Source organism: Glycine soja, chromosome 2, assembly GCF_004193775.1.
Source record: "Glycine soja cultivar W05 chromosome 2, ASM419377v2, whole genome shotgun sequence".
NCBI classification, from domain to species: Eukaryota; Viridiplantae; Streptophyta; class Magnoliopsida; order Fabales; family Fabaceae; genus Glycine; species Glycine soja.
In genome coordinates this window covers 5,161,591-5,181,651 of record NC_041003.1, presented here as the reverse complement: position 1 = coordinate 5,181,651, position 20,061 = coordinate 5,161,591, and the positions used below count along the sequence as shown (strand labels likewise).

Sequence of the window (20,061 nt, the reverse complement as noted above, 5' to 3'; positions counted from 1 at the left end):
ATTAAAAACATTTGGATTTGTATATACAATCATTTCCAAAAATAAAATTCTAGGAGGCGAGTTATATGCATGATAGATAATTTGAAGCTCTACCCTTGCATGTGAGTCCAACGCATGCATCAAGGAAATCCTACTCAATGAAATTTGTGAAAAAATCTGCACTGTATATATATGATCTACATACCCTTTTGTCAATTTTTTCTCAACATAAAAACTATTTGATCCAACCTGATGAAATTCAGGTTGGGTTGATTTTGGGACGTCGGGTTGTACATTTTTATTTTTTAAAATATAAAAATATAAAATATTTTTTCAAATTACATACATGTAATTTTAAGAATTTAAAAAATAGTATTATACAATTAAAATAAAATTCAAAGAATAAGAAACAAAAAGTGAAAAAAAGTGAATAAAATTTATAATGTGACATTAAGAGAAAGATAAAGATAAAGAAAAATAAAAGATATTAATAAAAAATTTAAAATTAAAATTATTTATGAATCATTACTCTTCACAAAATTTGACAAATGTTAGATATGCTCATATGCGAGTTCTTGCTCGAATTGTTCGATCTCCCAATATTAGTGTCAACTCCAACTCTTTTTCTACTTCATGCTTCTTCCAGATCGCACGTATTGTAATCTTTGTGAAGTCCAAACTAGTAGTATCTCAGGTTTTCAAAAGCATGATAACCCGGTCGATCGAAAACAAGTTTAATTTGATTTTGCTATCAACACCACAGAAAATGAATTTCAAAAAACAAAAAAAAAAGGGGATAATTCTTGAAGTGATGCTGTTCACATAATCAGAAGGCATAGGCTAACTGTATATCATCGGTCTATCACAAATCGTTGGTGCTTGTTTTACTTCCTTTTTGCATTCCTTTGATGGTCGAGTTAACAGCAGGATGTGCCAAAGAATGTTCTTATCCACAAACATACACATTACATCTTCATGTGATCATGTCACGTCGAACAACCGTTGCAGTTTGCTTTTCAGAACATATATATCACATACCGTTAATATATAACAAAAGCATAAACAATCCAAGAACTGCAGAAAAAACCTATAATTTATCAAGTGGATATTAAAAACTGTTATTCTACAATACAATGAATATGCCTATCATCGTATACATGTGGTGCTATATATTGATCTCTGACTATAAAGCAAAATATTCCACACCATAAGCCATAAAGATATATAGAAGTATTCATTTCCCAAATACTTTGATTGAAAAGCCAGATGTATATATCCAGCATTACATGGTAACTCTTCTCAAACAAATTAAATACAGACACCCCCACAATTTATCTACATTACATAAAACAAAAAAGTCTGGAAAAAATACAAGTTTTTATGTACTTTCCAGTTTTTTTCTTTTTGTAATTTTCCATAATAATTAAAAAAAAAACTAAATTAAAGTTAAACTACATTCTTTGTCAAAAGTGAACTTGATAATAAAGTTCACATAAGCAGGTTTAAGGTGTCATTAGATTAATACATCACTTCTCTTGTCTTCTCTTCTATATAATATGCTAACACCGCCATGCTGACGTGGAAACCATGGCTCGTTCGTGCCAGCAGAGCACCAGCTCAGCATGTCGTTTGTCCACGTGGAAGCCTCTGATTTGCACCTTGGCAAGCAAACACTCTGCCTGATAATCCGCGAACTGGCTCAACTGCACCGGCCTCATTCCGGCGCCGTAAAACGCCTCCCTCCACGGCGGAGTCCTCCGCCGTGCGCCTTCCACCGCGGCGAAGATCTTCGGCCGCAGCAGCAGCATCTCGATCCTCCTCACCCACTCGCCGCCTCCCCCAGAAGCCACTGACGCGTCCAGCGACTCCAGCATCATGGAATAAAACTCCAGACTGCTCACCACGCCACGCCGGAACGAAGCCGCCGCCGCCGCCTCCGTCCACCCCTCACCGTCCACGAACACCACCACTCCTGGAGCCATCCTCCTCACGTCGGCGAGGAACGCGCCGACACTGCCTCCGTTGCCTCCGAGGCGGCTGAAAATCGTTGGCGACAACAACACGGCGATCTTCTCGCCGTCGATGAACCTCACGGCCTTGAACGACACCGTCTCAAAGGTCCGAAGCGGCACGAAGTCCACCTGCGCGCTGATCCCTAGATCCTGCGCGAACTGGTTGAGATTCTGGCGGACCAGGCGGCTCTCGACGGCGTACTCCTCCGGCACGACGGCGGTGATGCGAAGGAGCGGCGCGGTTCCGGGACCGGCCTTCTCAGCAATCTCTTTCATAAGAGAAGCGTATTGAATTCCAAGCCCAATCTCGAAATCGATAACGTGGACAAATGAAGATCCATTTAGGGTTTCAAGTAGGGCTTGATTGGTGGTGAAGATGGAGAACATTGGGATGGGTGAAATTCCCGAAAAGGCCTTGTACGTTTTAATTGTCTGAACAATCTCCGCCATGGAGGAAAGGAGGTTCGAACCGTTTCCGTTCCGGTTCGAACCGGATAGAATGGACTGAAGGGCGTCTTTGAAGTGAAACGCGGCTCGGTGGAGCGGCTTACCCATGGGCGAGCGAAGAAGCCGGTTGTTGAGCCGCTCAAGTATGGCTTGAGCCAGCTGGAAGTGGCTGCTGTCGTAGCAATCGGCGGCGCGGATAAACTCTTCGATGAAGTCCCAGTTGTTGTTGTGGGGGTGGAGGCTATGGTTAAGGTCATGAAAGGAAGGTTCTAAAGTGTTGGAGGGGTAATTGAAGGGGATGTTTTGGTTGTAGATTTCGGAGAGAGAGGTGAAGTCAGGAGTGGGGTGATCAAAGGATGGGTCTTGAGAAGAAGGTGGGAAATCAGGGATGCATGATGGATTGGTTTTCAAAAGGGGAGTGGGAGAGTCTTCGGGTAGGGTTAAGTCCTTCATGATGGACTCCCACCAATCAGAATTAGGCAAAACATGATCATCCAGGTCTAGCTGGTTGTTGTGTTGTGGTTCTGGCTTGGGAACAGTGAGCTTCTTTTCGGGGCTTGGGCTCCGGCATAGGTCGAGGACCGAGGTGGGTTCGTAGGTGAAGGTGTTAGGGTTGTTGTTTGTGTGGAGGACATGGTTGTTGCTAGCTTGTGGGGATGAGGGAACTCTCATCGCTAGGAATGAAAATTAAAAGCTCTGGTGTGGTGGGATGCCTTTGTTTTTGGCTTTCTTTCCGAATAGAGTTGTTTGTTCTGTTCTTTAATTTCCTTCGGGAAAGTGGATGAGGAGACTGAGAGGGGGGCTTTTGTTTGCTATGATCGTTGCCTTTTTATCTTTGCGTGTGTGCATGTAAAGAGACCCCCCTCGGTTACACTTAATATATCTCCTTCTCCTAAACCAATTAAAATCTTAACTTAAAACTTTAAGTTTATCAACATAAAATTGTTTATTATTATTTTTAAAATAAAAATGTCACACATTCTAGTTTAAAAGATTCTATATATAACAGTTATAACTATTTTTTTAAATAAAAAAATATTATTATTTTTTATTTTATGTCTCACCTTTTTATTAAGTCGACTTAATATTTATTGGTATGACCTTGTTGTATGCCATGTATGGATATGGATTATTGATAACATATATGAATGGTGCCATGCATGTTCTGTGATCACCATGCATGCACGACAAGAAACACGCGCGGAGAGAGAAAAACCTGTGATCGTGTTGTGAAGCTTCTACGTGAAGGTGCCCTAAACATGGCTTACCTTTTGATTTTGCTTTTCTTGCCTAGATAAAGGGAGATGACATGTTTAACCTAAACAGTAAACATCTACTATATAATTCACAACAAAAACTTTCTTACCTTATAATAGTTACTGTATATTTGTTTGAGAACTAAAGGCAAGTTTAAGCTATACTTTCGAAAAGGATATATGTATCTTTTGATTATGAAACTCTTAAAGAGTCAAATAGTGGCATTATTAAAGCTCCAAGTTAAGCCGTTCTTTCTTGAAAATAGACCCTCAAAGGTTCTCAATGGACCCCCCTAGACAAGTACTAGCACCACCCATCTTTATACATACCCCTGGAAAGAAGTTAAGGGAAAGGTTCATCATTAACTAATTTTGCATGGGAGGGTTTAGAGGCTTTATCTTGCATGGAAAAATTTTCCATTGCAACCTGCAATAACTATAAATGAAATGTGTTAACTAGAAAACTTTAAAAGTATCAATGTTAAAAAAATAATGCTTAAGTTTAAAAAATTAAAATTGTATTTGATTTAATGAAATTAATTTTATATTATTCACTGATAAATTAAAATATTCTATCACTTTCTACAGAATCAATACAAGAGTTTAAAAATATTAAGTGAGAATTATTATTATAGAAATGGCATTCGAATATTTTTTTTTAAAAGTATATATATGCGTACATAATTAGCCTTTAAATGAAAATCAAATTGAGTCTCAGTGCAAAAAAACTACCGATGTTCAATGTGAAAATGGTTCAAGTTGGGCAAACACTGCTCTTAAACGAATCAAGGTACTTTTGACTTACACATTTTTACTAAAGTTGAGCAGTAAAAATTGTTGGGAATTGGTATCATCATCAAGTTTAACCAGCGAGCATGTAAGATTTACATGCTCATCATCGACTAAATTGTCCGTACAAAGAAAGAAAGTACTTTAGCTTTATTCTTTTGTGGAAATAGATGCATGAGTCATGTGGCAGGTTTTCATATCCCTGTTGAATTACTATTACTAAAGCTTTGCTTGTTTATGGCCTTGTTTGACATTCTAATTCAACGATCCTTTTCGTCTAAAGCTTAATAAGTTGCATCTTTTGCGTGGAATTTTATAATAGTATTTCATCTTATTATTAGAGAACTCAGTGTCCCATAAATTACATTTGACTTGTACACGAAAAAAAAAAACTACAGTTCGACTTATAAAATGAGGGTTTTCTTAATATGAAGTAATAAGCTTAATATGCAGCTATATAAATAACAAATGGAATTTTACCAATTTAATAATAAATAATTTCGCTATATAAATATGTATATAACTAGACAAACTAGTCAATTCGAAATTTTCATATCATATGAAAACTAATTTTTAATAGCTCAGTTTTCATATGATTTGGATCTGTACTGATGGATCAAATTTTTTTTGCAAGACAGTTGAATTACCATCGTTAAGGAGCAGCAAAACATATATATGTTTCAAACTCCACGACCTCTCCCACATCCCCTAGCACCATTGCCTCGTGTGTCCGTTGTCCCTCTGTCACACATTGATCAACCTTTTTTCATTTGATTTTGATCAATTTTTGTGCATTCCTTATTGATTCATCTTGTTCCTCGTGTCATTTAATTCAAGATTTGTTCATGCTTTGCGTCAATTTGTGTGTCCCCTGCTAATTGCATATCAATATTTGGTGTTGTGAGTGAGCCTATTTAAACGGTTTGATTTTTAAACCAAATTTGGGGGAAAAACCCCTGCTATGGTGCATTATTGTCGTTGTGCAAGAATCGATTTAGGAAAAAATCAAACAGAACTGATTTAACTGGTTTGATTTTTAAATTAAATTTTAGAATTAATTTTTTAGAATCAATTTTAAACTAATTTATAAATTATTTTTTTCTTTAAAAAACAATTTCATTTTTTAAGAAAACAATCCCGTTATTAAATGAACCAAATCAATTCTAAAACCTATTCGATTCAAATTAGACTTATTTAAAAAATTAGTTCGATTTTATTTAACGGAACCAGTTCAATTTGGTTCGAACTAGTTTATATACATGCCCCTATTGCCGATTCGAGGTTCGTTAATGGTAGCTCCCTATTTTGTTTGTATTTGAGTTGAAATTTGTGTGTCAATTGCTGGAATTGGTTCGTCCAATTGTTGTAAGTTTGAAAGTTTGAATGAGTTTGTGTTTGTTTTAGTCAATTCAAAATTCTACCAGTCTGTTCATGTTCATCTTGAAATTCATAGCAAATTTGAGAAACCATTCGTGCCTTTCCCTCCACCACTACTTTCATTTCACCCTCACCAATTCATTGCCATTAAACCTTGCAATGTGCAGACAAATAACAGTTAATTTCCACTATCTCCAAATGTATTTAGCCTTCAAAAACTGCCTGCAGCTTCCATGTTTAAAACTTTCCTCCAACTTGGTCTTCCCTAAAGTAGGTCAGATTCTCAATCGCTTCTTAGTCCAATTTTGTTGCGCTAAGTGTCATAAATAATTATTAGCTGCCGATAATCAGAAATAGCTGTTAATTGGTTGTTAAAATGGTAATTTTAGTTGTTAGCTGTCATAAAATGACTATTTTACTCATCGATCTTTTTTAACACCGAATCAAGCTAAAATTCATTTAGGTTGAATTGCATTAGTTATTAGCCGATGATATACAAATGGCTAACCTCAATATCAAACATTTTTACCGTCATTACTTCTAAATAACATAAACATGTAATTGATCTACTTCAAATGTTTTGGAGTCTTAGAGAATTTATGTATTCTGCAAATTCTACAATAAAAGAAACTAAAAGACTTGCGACAAACAAAGTTTTAAAATATAGAATGGAAGTGAGATTTTTCACTAAAATGATGCAAATAGTACTACAAACTTACAAGATGCAAATATTACACTGTCACTTTTGATAAAAAGAAGACTACTTTAGTATTTTTTTTTAATTAATTACAAAAACCTAATATTTATATATTTTTCTTGTGTCCTGGTATTTCATAAGGAAAAAAAAATCAAAGTGTACTTATATTGATTAGATATATTATATATTAATTAACATAAATATCATTTTGATTTTATTTTATTAAAAACAAATGTAACTAATTTAACACGCATATTTATAATATTATATAATATAGCACAAATTACCTGTAAAATTTAATTACGAGTGGCACTATTGTTAATTGTAAATAATAAACGAAGGAAGGATTTTAAATTTTACTTAAAAATATTTAACGAATAAAAATGTCAAGTGTAAGAATTATTAGTGTTAATATATTTTTTCTCAATAAAAAATAAATTATTAATATAAATATGTTAAACCTATATTAATAATATGATGCATTGTATATTAATATTTTATACTCATATTAAATCGTAAATTAATTAAATTATTTTTTAGTATTATATATTATATTATTAATCTAAATCTTTATGCAAATTATACAATTTTTATTAGATAAATTTTTTTTTCAATAGATACTAATTCAACGATAAGTTTTTAATATATGATATATATTGTTTAGTGAGTTCATTTATATAATTATATATTACAACATATTCTTTTATAAATATTTAATTTTATTTTCTTAAAAAATACAAGAATTATTATAACTTATATTTATCATACATTATGATAATAAATGACTATAAAACTTTATTACACTATGAATATATAATTTTTTTTCCTAAAAAATAGTAAAATATAATAATTTAGTTTTTATTCATATTTTTACAATGTTATTGGATGGCTGTAATTAATATTTTTTTTCTCATAGGTGAGCCCAGCAAGTGACGTGTTATGATGATGCATTTGGGGGCAGGTAACTCCTCGTGGGCCCACCTGTGGTATATTTCTACGAGCATGAATGCCGTTATTGTTAAACAAATGAACGCGTGGGGCCGTTGATTAAAATTTATAAGACCGATAATAAATGTTTACTCAAAATTAGGGTTTTTTCATGGAACGAGTTAAGATGGATTTACTTTATTTTATTTTAAAAAAAATCATAGGATCAAATTTGTAAACTCAAGCTCAACCTCAGAGTATTTGATATGAGATTGATTCAACACGATTTGTTGATAGATTAATCATAGCACTATATATAATTAAATTATATATAGAATTAAAGAAGTATATGATTACACTACTGCATAAAAAAATTTAAAACGGTTAAAAATGACTTTTTAAATGGATTATACGGACATTCTAAAAAGTGATGATTTTTTTATATCGATTATAATATTGTACAGTATTTATTTTAAGATAAATGATAATATCTATAGTAATAATAATAATTTATTAAGTTAAAAAGTTATGTAATTGTTTAAAAAATATCCTTTTTAAAATCATATATCACATTGATTGAAACGACTCAAAGGATAACTTAAATTCGTCTTCAAAATACATTAGGTGTAATTTCTTAAATTCAAATCCATCCAAAGTTCTTTCGTACCAGGGCGAGTTGATGGAACAAAATGAATCATAAACACCCTTCAAAACTTAGTTAAATCAAGTAAAAAGAGATGAGAAAAAAATAGGAAATTGATAAATGTAACCAGTGATATAATAAAAAATAAAAAAGATATAAAGTGAAGTGAAAATGAGATGAAAGAAAAAAAAATATTTATAATTTTTTAATTTATAACTTCGTGCGAGTATAAAGGAAGTCATATTATTTATTATTTACATAATATATTTCAATATTTGTTTCTATTTTTCATTATATTGATTAATTCTTATGGTTGTACAAAATTTCTACAGTTTTTTTATTATAAAAAATAATTTCTCAAAAGGAATATATTCGTAAGTATGAACATATATATTATATGTTACGTGACAGATAGAGCATCAATATTTTCTAAGATAGAAATACGTCCCTTCATTTACATACTCAAGACACACCGCACATATCTTTATCTACCACCTCCATTATTGTTAATAATGTTGGACTTTTTTTTTTTCGGCTAAGATTGTTAATGGAATGACCACTTTAACAGAAAGTTAGGCCACCTAAAAAATAAAGTATCTTTATGCCAATTTGCTATTCGAAACGTAACACGATGTATGCATACTTTTTTATTCATGTAGATGTAGTCGTGTAGCACACTTGTCATTTACTTAGATAAACGCGTTTGATAATAAGCCTTTCAGAATTATGTTATTTATCAGTCTATTCGAATATTTTAATCACATATTTTAATGTTTAAGTAAATTGCATATGGTCTAAACGGTTAATAGCTCGAATCATCCCAATGCCACTAGTTTTTTTTTTTTTTTTGGGGGGGGGGGGGGGGGGGGGTTCAATGGTAGTTAGCCGAATTATTTTTATATAATATATATATATATATATATATATATATATATATATATATATATATATATATATATATATATGTCATTCGATAGCAGCCAAAGAAAACAATTTCATTCATTGTTTTGAAAAAGTTTTTGCTAATAAACATTTCAAAATTATATTTCTCTGGCTAGCATCACTCATTTTACGGTTAAAAGTTACAAGTTTGGTTCTGTTACTGTTACTTCTTTACGCATTCTTACATGTTTAATGTTACGAGTTTGGTTTAAGGGTGGGCAAAATAGAAGAATTAAATTGAACTATTATAAAACTGAATTGAACTGTAAAATTAATTGGGACGAACTGAATTGCACAATAGTTGAGACGAATTGAACTACATTGCATAACAGTTCGGGTTAATTGAACTAAACCAAACTGTTTTGGAATACTCCAAATTATTTGAATTGTTCTCAATAAACATATTTTTCTTACATCTTTCTCATAATACAATTGAATATGGTTCTATAAGTTTGGTTTGGGAGCTGTTCGATCAGTTTGACACTAGTTCAGTTCAATTTGTTTTAACAACCCAAATTTGGTTTCATGTCACTGCATGTTAACTTCCTTATGCATTCTTAATTTGATCTCTATATAAGAATCAAATTAAGAATGCTTCACATGTGTTGGAACGTGTGTAATAAAATTAATGATCAACGGATGAGAATAGTAACCACACACAAATGTCCAAAACTTGAACATGAGAAATTTAATTAAGGTAGAACAATTTTATTATCCATGTGATATCAAACTTTTTTAAAAAAAAACAGTTACAATATATAAAATTAATTAAGTATTTATAATTTTTTTATTAAATGTTGAGAGTTTATTCATAAAGTCGACAGTAAAATTTATTAAAATACAATAAAATGAAGAGTTTATAAAAAAATGTAATGTCTAGGATAAAATTTATTAAAATAAAGTAAAAAAATTATAAATTATTTTTATTTTTTTCAGTATAAATTATTTTTATAAATTTAAATAAATCCTTCCAAACATATCAAAAGTGTACTAATAGATAAAATAACAAGAAAAGGAAACAACTTCAATTTCCAAAAAAAAGGAATAGCTCAGTACCGATTGCGTGATTCACAATTGATTGAAATCAAAGCTAATCATTAGAATTATGAAATTTTTAAAGGTGGTGTAAAGCTGATGAAATTCATTGTTTAATAACTGGTTCCCAAAACGCATGCATGCATAAAATAGTAACATAAAATATACGGAACAATTATTAATTCAAGTATCATATATCCTCGGCTAAATATACTTAACCACTAAGGTTCCAAGGAAGGGATGAAGGACACGGGAGTGACGCGTTAGGGAAAACCAGAGGGAAGCTTGAAGAGTACAAAAGATGAGAGAGATGGGAGTGTAAGAGTAAGAGATTCTGGTTTCTATCATGGGTCATATAAAGAGGTCTCCATTCACCCACTTCCCAAAGAAAGAGAAAGAAAAAGGCTAAAGGGTGTTGAGGAATTGGAGGATGTGATTTTTCATTTGTGGGAATAATAGTGGAGGATCTTCTATCTTTCTCTATGCTATAATGCCACTTCCATAGGGGAGGATCCTTAAGGACATGTTGTCATTTTGAGAAATACATTTTATCATATTATACTAAACTTAAAACATTCAATCCTAAAGTTTTTTAGTCAATTAGGATCACTAAGTGATAATTTTTTTTCTAGATATTTAATACAAACTCAAACTTAAAATCATTATTAATTAAACTAAAATAATTTCATACTAATCGATTTACGTGTTTGAATTAATTTTATTGGAATCGAATACAAGTACTATGGACAACCAACTAAATATTTCATGTAATTATCCATCCAGTAGTTAAAACAAATATTTATTTGAGTTGACATTTTTCGAATAAATATTCTTCAATGCACATATAGATATAAAAATTGAATTTTTAACAACATATATTTAAACAGTGTGATTATCTCAATCATATCTTAAGATATGTTGGTAATTTAGTGTACTATTTTTACTGGTTACCACAACTGTTTATTAATTTCCCGAATTTTATTCCTTCCCATTTTTATGTACGTAATCTTCTTCTTTAACTTGAAACTAGTTGACGTGAGATGTTATGACACAACTTTGTGGTCAGAAAGATTTGTGGTACTTATACTATTTTCTGCCACTTCAATGGATTGATGACGTTATCAACTCGAATGGTTCACTTCAAAAAGGAATTTTTGTCGTCCGTATCAAAAATAGATGTGTTTGATCGGAGATTAGACAGCCATGCGTGGATGATGATTTTCTTTTCTGTCTTTTTTTTTTCTTATAAAATTTGTATTTTATCTCTACTATTAATAGTTAACATAAATATTTATTTTCATCATATTTGGAAAAGACATTGTAAATGAAATTATACAATTTGCTGATATATAGAATATATTGATGGTGTATAATTTTTTTTTCCCAAATTTCATATGCAATTTTATTCATCTTAAATAACATTGTTTTTAAAAATATATTAGTCATATTGAATTATGAATCATCCAAATCGATTTTGATAGACTTATTTTAAGAATATATTTAAACCATATTAAATTAAATAATTATTTTATATTTTATTAAATTGGTTATTTAATAATAGATAATGTCTTTCTGTAAAAAAAATAATGTCAGCACTTTGATTATTCCGAAAATGTGAGTAATAAGGAAAGCATATAGTGTGCTCCTTTTCTTGTGTTCCGCGAAATTTCGTCCACATATTGGATTCCTCCATCATTTTCCTTTATGAATTTTCGTAAATAAGCTGAACAAGACTTTTGTACAAAAATGATGTAATTTTTCCCATAAATTAGCAAAATGGATAGATTTTAAGAAAATTATGGAAATGAGTAAACATTTTTTGAAAAACAATTTTAACATAAAGAAACCAGACTTCCAAAAATGGTTTCACTTTTGCAGTTTTTGTTTTTTCAATAAAAAAATTGTGGGAATTCAAAAATCATCATTGCTTCTAAAACAGTCACAAATTACTTTGCTACATAAGAAACAGACAAATATTCATTTTGTGATAGGTTTTTCACTGTCACAATTTTAAAAAATTGAAAAAGTGAAATCGTCTTTTGAAATATAATTTATTTATTTATTTTTATAACTTTTTTTAAAATTTACTCATTTTTATAATTTGCGAAAAAAATTACACTATTTTAGTACAAAAGCCTGAGCTGAACAAACAAAGCCGTTTAAGTAACTAGTAGTCAATCTTGATGCATATGTGCAATTCCTTATATTTGATTTTTTGGTACATTTCTTATACTTGAATTTAGTACGGAACTTAAATAAAAAATTCTAAAATACATGCAATTTTTTAGAATATATATATATATATATATATACGTGTAAAATTAATATGCAGATTATATTTTCATTATAAAACATCATGATTCATGAACTACAAAGAATTTGTATAAACTTCAATTTTTAGTTATTGTAATTTAACCCTTCAATTTCGTTCGAGTCAACTATGATCTATCTTTACTAATAATAATTAAACAAATACTAACCCGTGTCATGATTAAAAAATTAAAATACTATTTTTTTAATGTAATATTGATAGGAATTTTAATAAAAAAATATATTTATTGGTCCCTTAATTTGTACACTTAAACACTAGTGAGCAAGACCTGTGTCAATATTTATTGTAAATTTCTTACACCTTCTAGTTTCGAATATAAGAAAAAAAACTAATTTTAAATTTATTAATAAATATAGTTAAACATCATTTAATTATATCAATCTCAGTTAAAAAAATATTTTTTTTCTTAAATTATCATTGATTAAAACTTGATATATTAAGAATAGAAAAGTGTTATTGGAAACACAATATCAATTAAGTGAAAGGTATTTAAGATATAGTATAATTAAATAAGATAAAATCAGTTAAAATTTAATTATATTTAAAATTAAGAAACATATGATTCGTTTTTGCTTATATTCGCATTTAGAGGGAGTATGTGTTTACTGTAAAAAAAGAAAGGAGTGTGTGTTTGATGAGAAATTAGTCCAACATTAATGCAGTAACGAGATGAGCAGTGCTACATGGTATGAATACCATTTGCACAAAAGACTACGAATGCATGTGTTTATATGTTTTTGGCAGAATTCTAAATTAAAAACAAAAGGTTCAATCTTTGATGAAAATTAAGGGATGGTGCTGTGTGATAAATATTTCGTACATGAACGAATTCGTCCCTATTAGCATTTTCCTTACTAGATACTTGTTACAATTATTTTCTTGGGAGGATCCAAAAAATTTGCCCACTACTTAATAACGTGATTTAATTATCAACCCAGGTAACCCTTTTTGGTTGACTTGAAACAATTGCAAGTATTGGTATTAAAAATAGAAAGATGTGGTTAGCATTTACTTAGTAAAGTTGATTGATTATATGATTCGATAAATTTATTTTTTGTAGGCCCGAAAACCTTATTTCCTATAAGTATCTATTAAACATTTTTGTAGGCCATAATAATAATACATATCCAAATAAAAAAAAATTATTCATGATGTATGTCATATTCCTTCAAAATAAAAAATAAAATTATAATTTGATTATGTCACAGTTAAAAAAAAATAGTGTAATTTAGAGACAACAAATTAAAAGTGAAAGTGCGAGCTTAAAGTTTGAAACTTGGGCCTTTGATATAAGATGCCCATCAGTCTGGTGGTTTTAAAATGTGTTGTAAGATGGGTCCATGGGTTGTATCCCACAATAAGTTTGAGGATAGGACAAAAAAAACAGAAAGACATGTTTGATAGATGGCAATGACTAAACAAAAACTTTAATTTATGCCCTCTTCCACCTAGCACGAAAGATGCACTTTTAAATGTCCAATCTAAATATTTAGCTTATGAGTTTGAAGAAATTGGGAAGCATAAAAAAGTTTTTGGTTTACTTTGTGTTTCCTTTCACTTAAATATTATTTATATTTTAAATTTTTTTGTAAAAACATAAAAAAAAAAAAAACAAAAAGGTTAAGGCAATACCTAAATAGCCAGACACGCTTGAAGCAACAAAGAGTTTTTACAGAACTCTAGTTATGATATTAGCATATTCATCTCACATTGCCTCTGCTCTCGTACTCATTCACACTCAATGACATACCACACAAACCCCATGCACCCCGTTACGTTAAAAAGAAGATTCTAACAAATCCTTGAAGTGTTTTTATACTCAGATATGATTAATTAATTTAATTAAAGTATTACACGTTATTTTACTAGATAAACAAATTATTTTTATTAACTTTTAGAGTTGTATGAAACATCACTTGAAGTAACATTTTTTAAAATGTTAATTTCTAATTTTTTATCTTTAATATATTTATTAAATTTTTTATTATCTTTTTAAATAAATCATTATTTTATTATTTTTATGTCATTTTATATTTTTTTGCTATTTTAACAACTAATTTTACTAAAAACTTATAATTTAATAAATTAGTTGTTTAACTTCCAATTACCAATTACCCACCAATTTTTTAGTTTTCAGCTAACTATTTAACTTCTAGTTAGTTTTGTCGAACATAACCTAAGTTATCTTAAATGCTTTCAACTAACTTTTCAGTGAGTTTTCCTAAATATAATCTCTATTATTGTTATATTTTTTTGAATTTTTTCAATCTAACATATAACTTTTCACTTTAGAAAAACTATTATTGTGTAATATGATAGGAATCAATCTTGTTTAATATGATTAAGATTTATGGTAAAAAAAATATTATTAAGATTCATTTTACTTAAATACACTGATTACTATCTTCTGAGAATAAGCCGCCCCCCGCCCCCCCCAACACACAAAAATAAAGTCTCCCTTTGACCTCCCATCCATAGCCTTGAGTCCACCAATCCAAATGATATAGGTTGTACACGCACTGCTATACAGAGATGCGGACTTCGAGTTTGGAGGAAACATGATCTGCCTCAACCACGATATCAGAGAGGAAAATAGAAGTAATAAAAGCAACAGTTTTGCATTGAACCAGCAACATCAGCATTCAGCAGCTTCCTTTAATGCATTCCTTTTGTCTAGTTAGTTTGTTAATAAATAGACAAAGGATAAATAATACAAACTATCCTAGAACTACAAGTTTGGCTAATTAACGCATTATTCCATTCTCACCCAAAACTTGCACTCCCCCTGCTGAGATGAGAGCTTCTCAACATACACTACAATCCCCTGATTTTGAGACCTCACTGAAACAGAACCAGAAAATGAACACAACCCCTCAGCCATAAACACACAAAGTATACTAAAACAGAGCCAGCATACTCACCGAAACTCCATCTACATATTGCACCAGCAATTAAACCTCTGACTGAACACAAACAGCATCGCAAGCAAGCTCCACAGATAGAAGCTACATATCAAAACCCATGAAAAATTCACAATCCCATCCTCCCTGTTCAACTCACACCATCTTATGTTGTCCCATCCAAAATCAGAAATCAGAACCTTTAAAAACCTAAACCTCAAACAGCAGAAACTAAACTAAAATATAGACAATTGCATCTCTTTGCACACTGCCAAGTCTCTCCATTGTGAGCCACCATTCACCTCACCAAACTCAAACCACCTATTTCCAGGAAACAACACCATTTGCAATAAAGTTAATCAGAAAAGAACGTCATCAACCTCAACAAAAAGACGACCCTCAGTAACCAACCTCCATTACACCATTGTCACCATTCCAAAGCCCTCATTGACTGAAATCCCATTCCACGAACACACTAGCCTGACTCCAACCATCCTAGACATGGACCAACTTGAACAATTGCACAACACCTAAACCGCATCACACGTGGAACAAAACCATCAAGCCATTATCAGCCACAGCACAAACCCACATCATGCCCCAGAACCACTATCCAACTGAGTGTAAATGAACTAAGTCATTCGTGAATTATTCAAGTCCAACTCAACAAATACTTGATCAAGCTTGTTTATTTAGCTAAACAAACAAGCTAAAGCTTAAAAGTAGACAGACTATTATTTAAATGAGTCAAGTCCATGTTCTGTAGACTAGTGACTTGACACTGTCACACTGATAGTTCATATACTTCATAGATAGTTGTAATTTTATTTTTTTACATTTACTTGAAACATTATATTTGTTTATTATTATTATTATTATTATTATTATCATATATGCCATTTATCTAATTCCATGTTTCAATAGTTCCATTTAAAATATGCGGCCATAAACTTTCTTCAAAAATAAATATCTACCATTTTCATATCCAATTTAAATCACCTTATTGAATTTATAATTATATTTATTATTATTCCCTTTCTGCAGCCTCACATAGTGGCATAAGCATGCTCATGCTTGTGAGTGTAGGTGTGTAACTCAACCATGGCTAACTGTGGTGAGTTAACCAACAGCATAATTAATGACATCCATTCAGTAGGGTGGAGTGCAATTTTTGTGTAAGTCACACATTTCAATTAGCCATACCCAAGGGTGATTTCTGTTATTTACCCAAAAATAAATGGCACGACCCATTTACCCCTATCTTTTTTAAAGATCCTATCTCAGCCAAAGGGATAGCCTGTAAATAAAATCATATGTCCCACAAGAAATAATCGAATTTGGTTTTGCAGCTTTTGTTTGTAAGGGGATAGTTGACTTTGATGATCAATGGTCATTATACTAGAGTTCTTCATATCCATGAAAAAGAATTACAGATAACCAAAATAATTGCTGGTGTATAAAATGCAAAGTGAGAAGAAGATGAAGGCATTGTGGCCCTGGATTTTGTATATAATATATCACTATAGGAAGTAAGCACCTCAAGTTTGAGATAAAATTTTGAAGCAGTATGCATTCAGGTAAAAAATGACAGACAAGGCTAGCAACCCAGCCCCCGTAGACAAATATGAATATACAAAATGTAGCAAAGCTAAGATGGCAAAAAACTCACACGTGTTGAACCGGTTATGTATGACACAACAACTGTTATGTCATCAAGCTTGCCACCATAGTAACGGAACCCAGCCTCTTGAGCAGCAGTAGAAAATGGTGTCTGCCTATTCCTGTCCAGTGCTCGCTGACGAGCCAGTACTGCTATCCTCTGAGCAGTTACTAGGGGTTCTAGTCCGGCTCTAACTGCATCTAAAACAATTTCAGCAACCTCGTCATTGTACAGATTGTCAAACAATCCATCTGTTCCAACAACGACAACATCTCCCGGGGCAACAGGTATTGTAAAGACCTGAATATGTGATTGTGACACATGTGTTAGTCTGTTTATTTTCAAGAAATATGTATGAACTTGTTTAGAAACACACAAACTTCATCTGCTATGTGGCTTCCTAGGGAATAATTCTAGGATGATGACTGTGGCAAGACCGAAAAACAAATAATACACTGCTGGATAATTCCATAGTATTAGATTCGTATACGCTAAAGGGGAAGAGACGAAACTGGAGAAAATAAAAATTTGATCTGCAAATCATCTTGCATGTGTTTAATATACAAAAATTAAAGGAATATTGAAAATGAGATACACCTTTTACCCTCTACAATGTACCAACAAGGCAAAATTAAAACCTCCCCATTTTCACTCCCCTCTCCCTGTCCTTTTTTTCCAACTAAAATTAAAACCTTCTGTCTTTTTTTATCACCTTTACCAATCACGCCCCAAGTTTCACAAAATCAATCACAAAATAGGTTAAAAAACAAATTCCAAATGTCAATCTATTTTTTTAAGTTGCTTCACAGTACTATCAGTATACTGTCTCAACAAGAACAAGAAGTCCCTGGCATGCATGCCATCAAAAACAGGTAAAAATGTACTGTCTCAACAAATTAGAGCCTTAATATTGAGATTGCCATATTGCTAATAAAATATCCTTAGAAGTAAATCCTGTGAGCAATTTTATGTGAGAACTTACCTCACCAGAGCTAGGTAGATCACCTCCATTGCCGCTCTCCAGTTGATACGTAAAATTGAAGTCATGCTGTTGAACTGGGGACCTGAAAATGGTGCATCCATCTCTAACCACGATGAACCCACTGTCACCCAAATTAATGGCATGTAGTCCCTGGACCAAGAAACCAAACACATAGTAAGTAAACTAATCATTTGATTTAGTCTTCTTTTATACTCAAGAGAGCAAGATACGCAAATTTAATATATAGCATTAAAAATGCAATAAAAGCCCCCCCCCCCCCCCCCCCCCCTCCTCCACATCTAGTGCAGTCCTACAGAAAAAGAAGAAAACTATTTTGAGTGTAAAAATAATATTATACGTATACCATATTAGTAAGGGCAATGATACAAGCTGTTGATGAACCCTTGGCCTTTGTACATGAGTGAGCCTTCTCTAAAACCCTTGCCGGATTAATAGAATCTTTGGGTTCTTCTTGAATTGCTCTAACCGAATGGGACATGAGTTCTTGAGCAAACAGTCCAGCATTAACACCAACATCTGCCCAGCCACCTACACCATCTGCAACACCAATTGCTTGTTCATCTGTGCAAATAAAATGTGCATCCTCTCCACCGGTGTCCTCCTTATCCGGATGTGGAAGGTAACATGACCCGGAAAACAGCTTCAACCTCTCGCCACCAAAATTAGTCCTGAAAAACAACATTGTTCAACATATTATGGGAAACAACCTTGTAATTATGGGAAAGATAAATCAAAAGAGTAAAACAATAAAGAAGCACGAAATTCACCAACTATCAAAATACGAGAACCAAATTCATCCATTTTAAGTATATGGACTATAATTCTAATCTTTTAAGTGTGTGTTTGGTTCCTCATTCTCCACCACTAGAGGCACATCAAGTTCAAAGCTACTGAGAGACTAGCTATCACATTTTAATTTATTTTCTTACGTTAACATGAAAAACAGCTCATAAAGCGGTGCCAAACACGCTCTAAGTACAGTGAGTCAGTGGCTAAGACCAATTTTGTCCCAAAATCAAACACATTTTAACAAAGTTAGGGACTAGAAGGTAATTTCAGAGGAAAAAAACATAAAGACACAACATATGACACGTACTGGTCAATCGAGAAGGTGGAGGTTGCGAGGTGCTGAACATGCGGCGTTGTCTCGGCGGAGCAGCGAGCAAAGAAGGACGAATTCTTGTAGAGCGAACTCGGATTCCAACTGCTCCAACTTGCATCCGACGTGGAACACCCGAAATTCAGAATACCACCGTTCAACGGTTTCGGCTTTCGGAGATTCACGTTGGCTCGTAGCGCCACTCTGCGCGTTCTTTCGCGGAAGTGAACGCCGCAAGGCTTGGTGGAGACGTCGTCGAAGTGAACGTCCCCGAGAAGCACGGCGTTGGAAGCGGGAGCAGCCATTGAGGTAGTGGAATGAATGAATGAATGAATCTGAGATCCGAGAGAGGGGTCAGAAGCAGAAGCACCGAGCGAGTATAGAGGAAATGGAATCTTGGGCGGTTGTTGTTCTTGTCTCTGTTCTGTTCTGTTCCACTAGAGCCTCATCAAACTAGGGAGGGAGATACATTACATGCACTATCTCTGTTTTATTCAATTCAATTATTATTATTTGTTTATGGCTGTATTAATATTGTAAGTTCCGCCTAGTGATTTGGGAAGAGTAAAGTTGGATAAAAATTGAATGAACTTGCAGTAAAATTAAATTAATTAAAGACTTATATACATCTTTCACCTACATATTATTTAATGTTTTTTTTTTTTTTATCCTTATAAAACAATTGAAACAATAAAAAAAATTAAATAAATACATTTTCTAAGGATTAAAGCAAAACAAAAAATTACAAGCACGAAACCAAAATAACACTAAATTTTAGGATGAAAAGGAGCTTTGGCAGCCTCATCATAATCTGTGCAGAATGACACTTTGATGGATCTAACCCATCTGTCATAGATCTTACCTCCTTTGTCATTATGCTCCCTCGTTGTCGCCAACGCCGCCATCTTTGTATTTGTGTTTACCATTATGCAATAAAAATGTCTAATAATGAAGACTATATAG

At 32.2% G+C, this 20,061-nt stretch overlaps 2 protein-coding genes across 2 annotated transcripts; both read right to left on the bottom strand.

Moving 5' to 3' along the window:
* Window positions 1-1,194: 1,194 nt before the first annotated feature.
* On the bottom strand, window positions 1,195-3,277 carry LOC114382349 (scarecrow-like protein 15). Its single transcript, XM_028341703.1, has one exon. It carries the CDS (start codon window positions 3,108-3,110, stop codon window positions 1,539-1,541), a length of 1,572 nt encoding a protein of 523 aa, XP_028197504.1. The 5' UTR covers window positions 3,111-3,277; the 3' UTR covers window positions 1,195-1,538.
* A 13,528-nt stretch (window positions 3,278-16,805) lies between these two features.
* Window positions 16,806-19,606, bottom strand: LOC114382344 (probable protein phosphatase 2C 55). Its single transcript, XM_028341690.1, has 4 exons — window positions 19,096-19,606; window positions 18,343-18,667; window positions 17,979-18,128; window positions 16,806-17,296 (listed from the first exon to the last, which is right to left on the bottom strand). The coding sequence occupies exons 1-4, from the start codon at window positions 19,401-19,403 to the stop codon at window positions 16,985-16,987; spliced, it is 1,095 nt and encodes a 364-aa protein (XP_028197491.1). The 5' UTR covers window positions 19,404-19,606; the 3' UTR covers window positions 16,806-16,984.
* Between the last annotated feature and the right edge of the window lie 455 nt (window positions 19,607-20,061).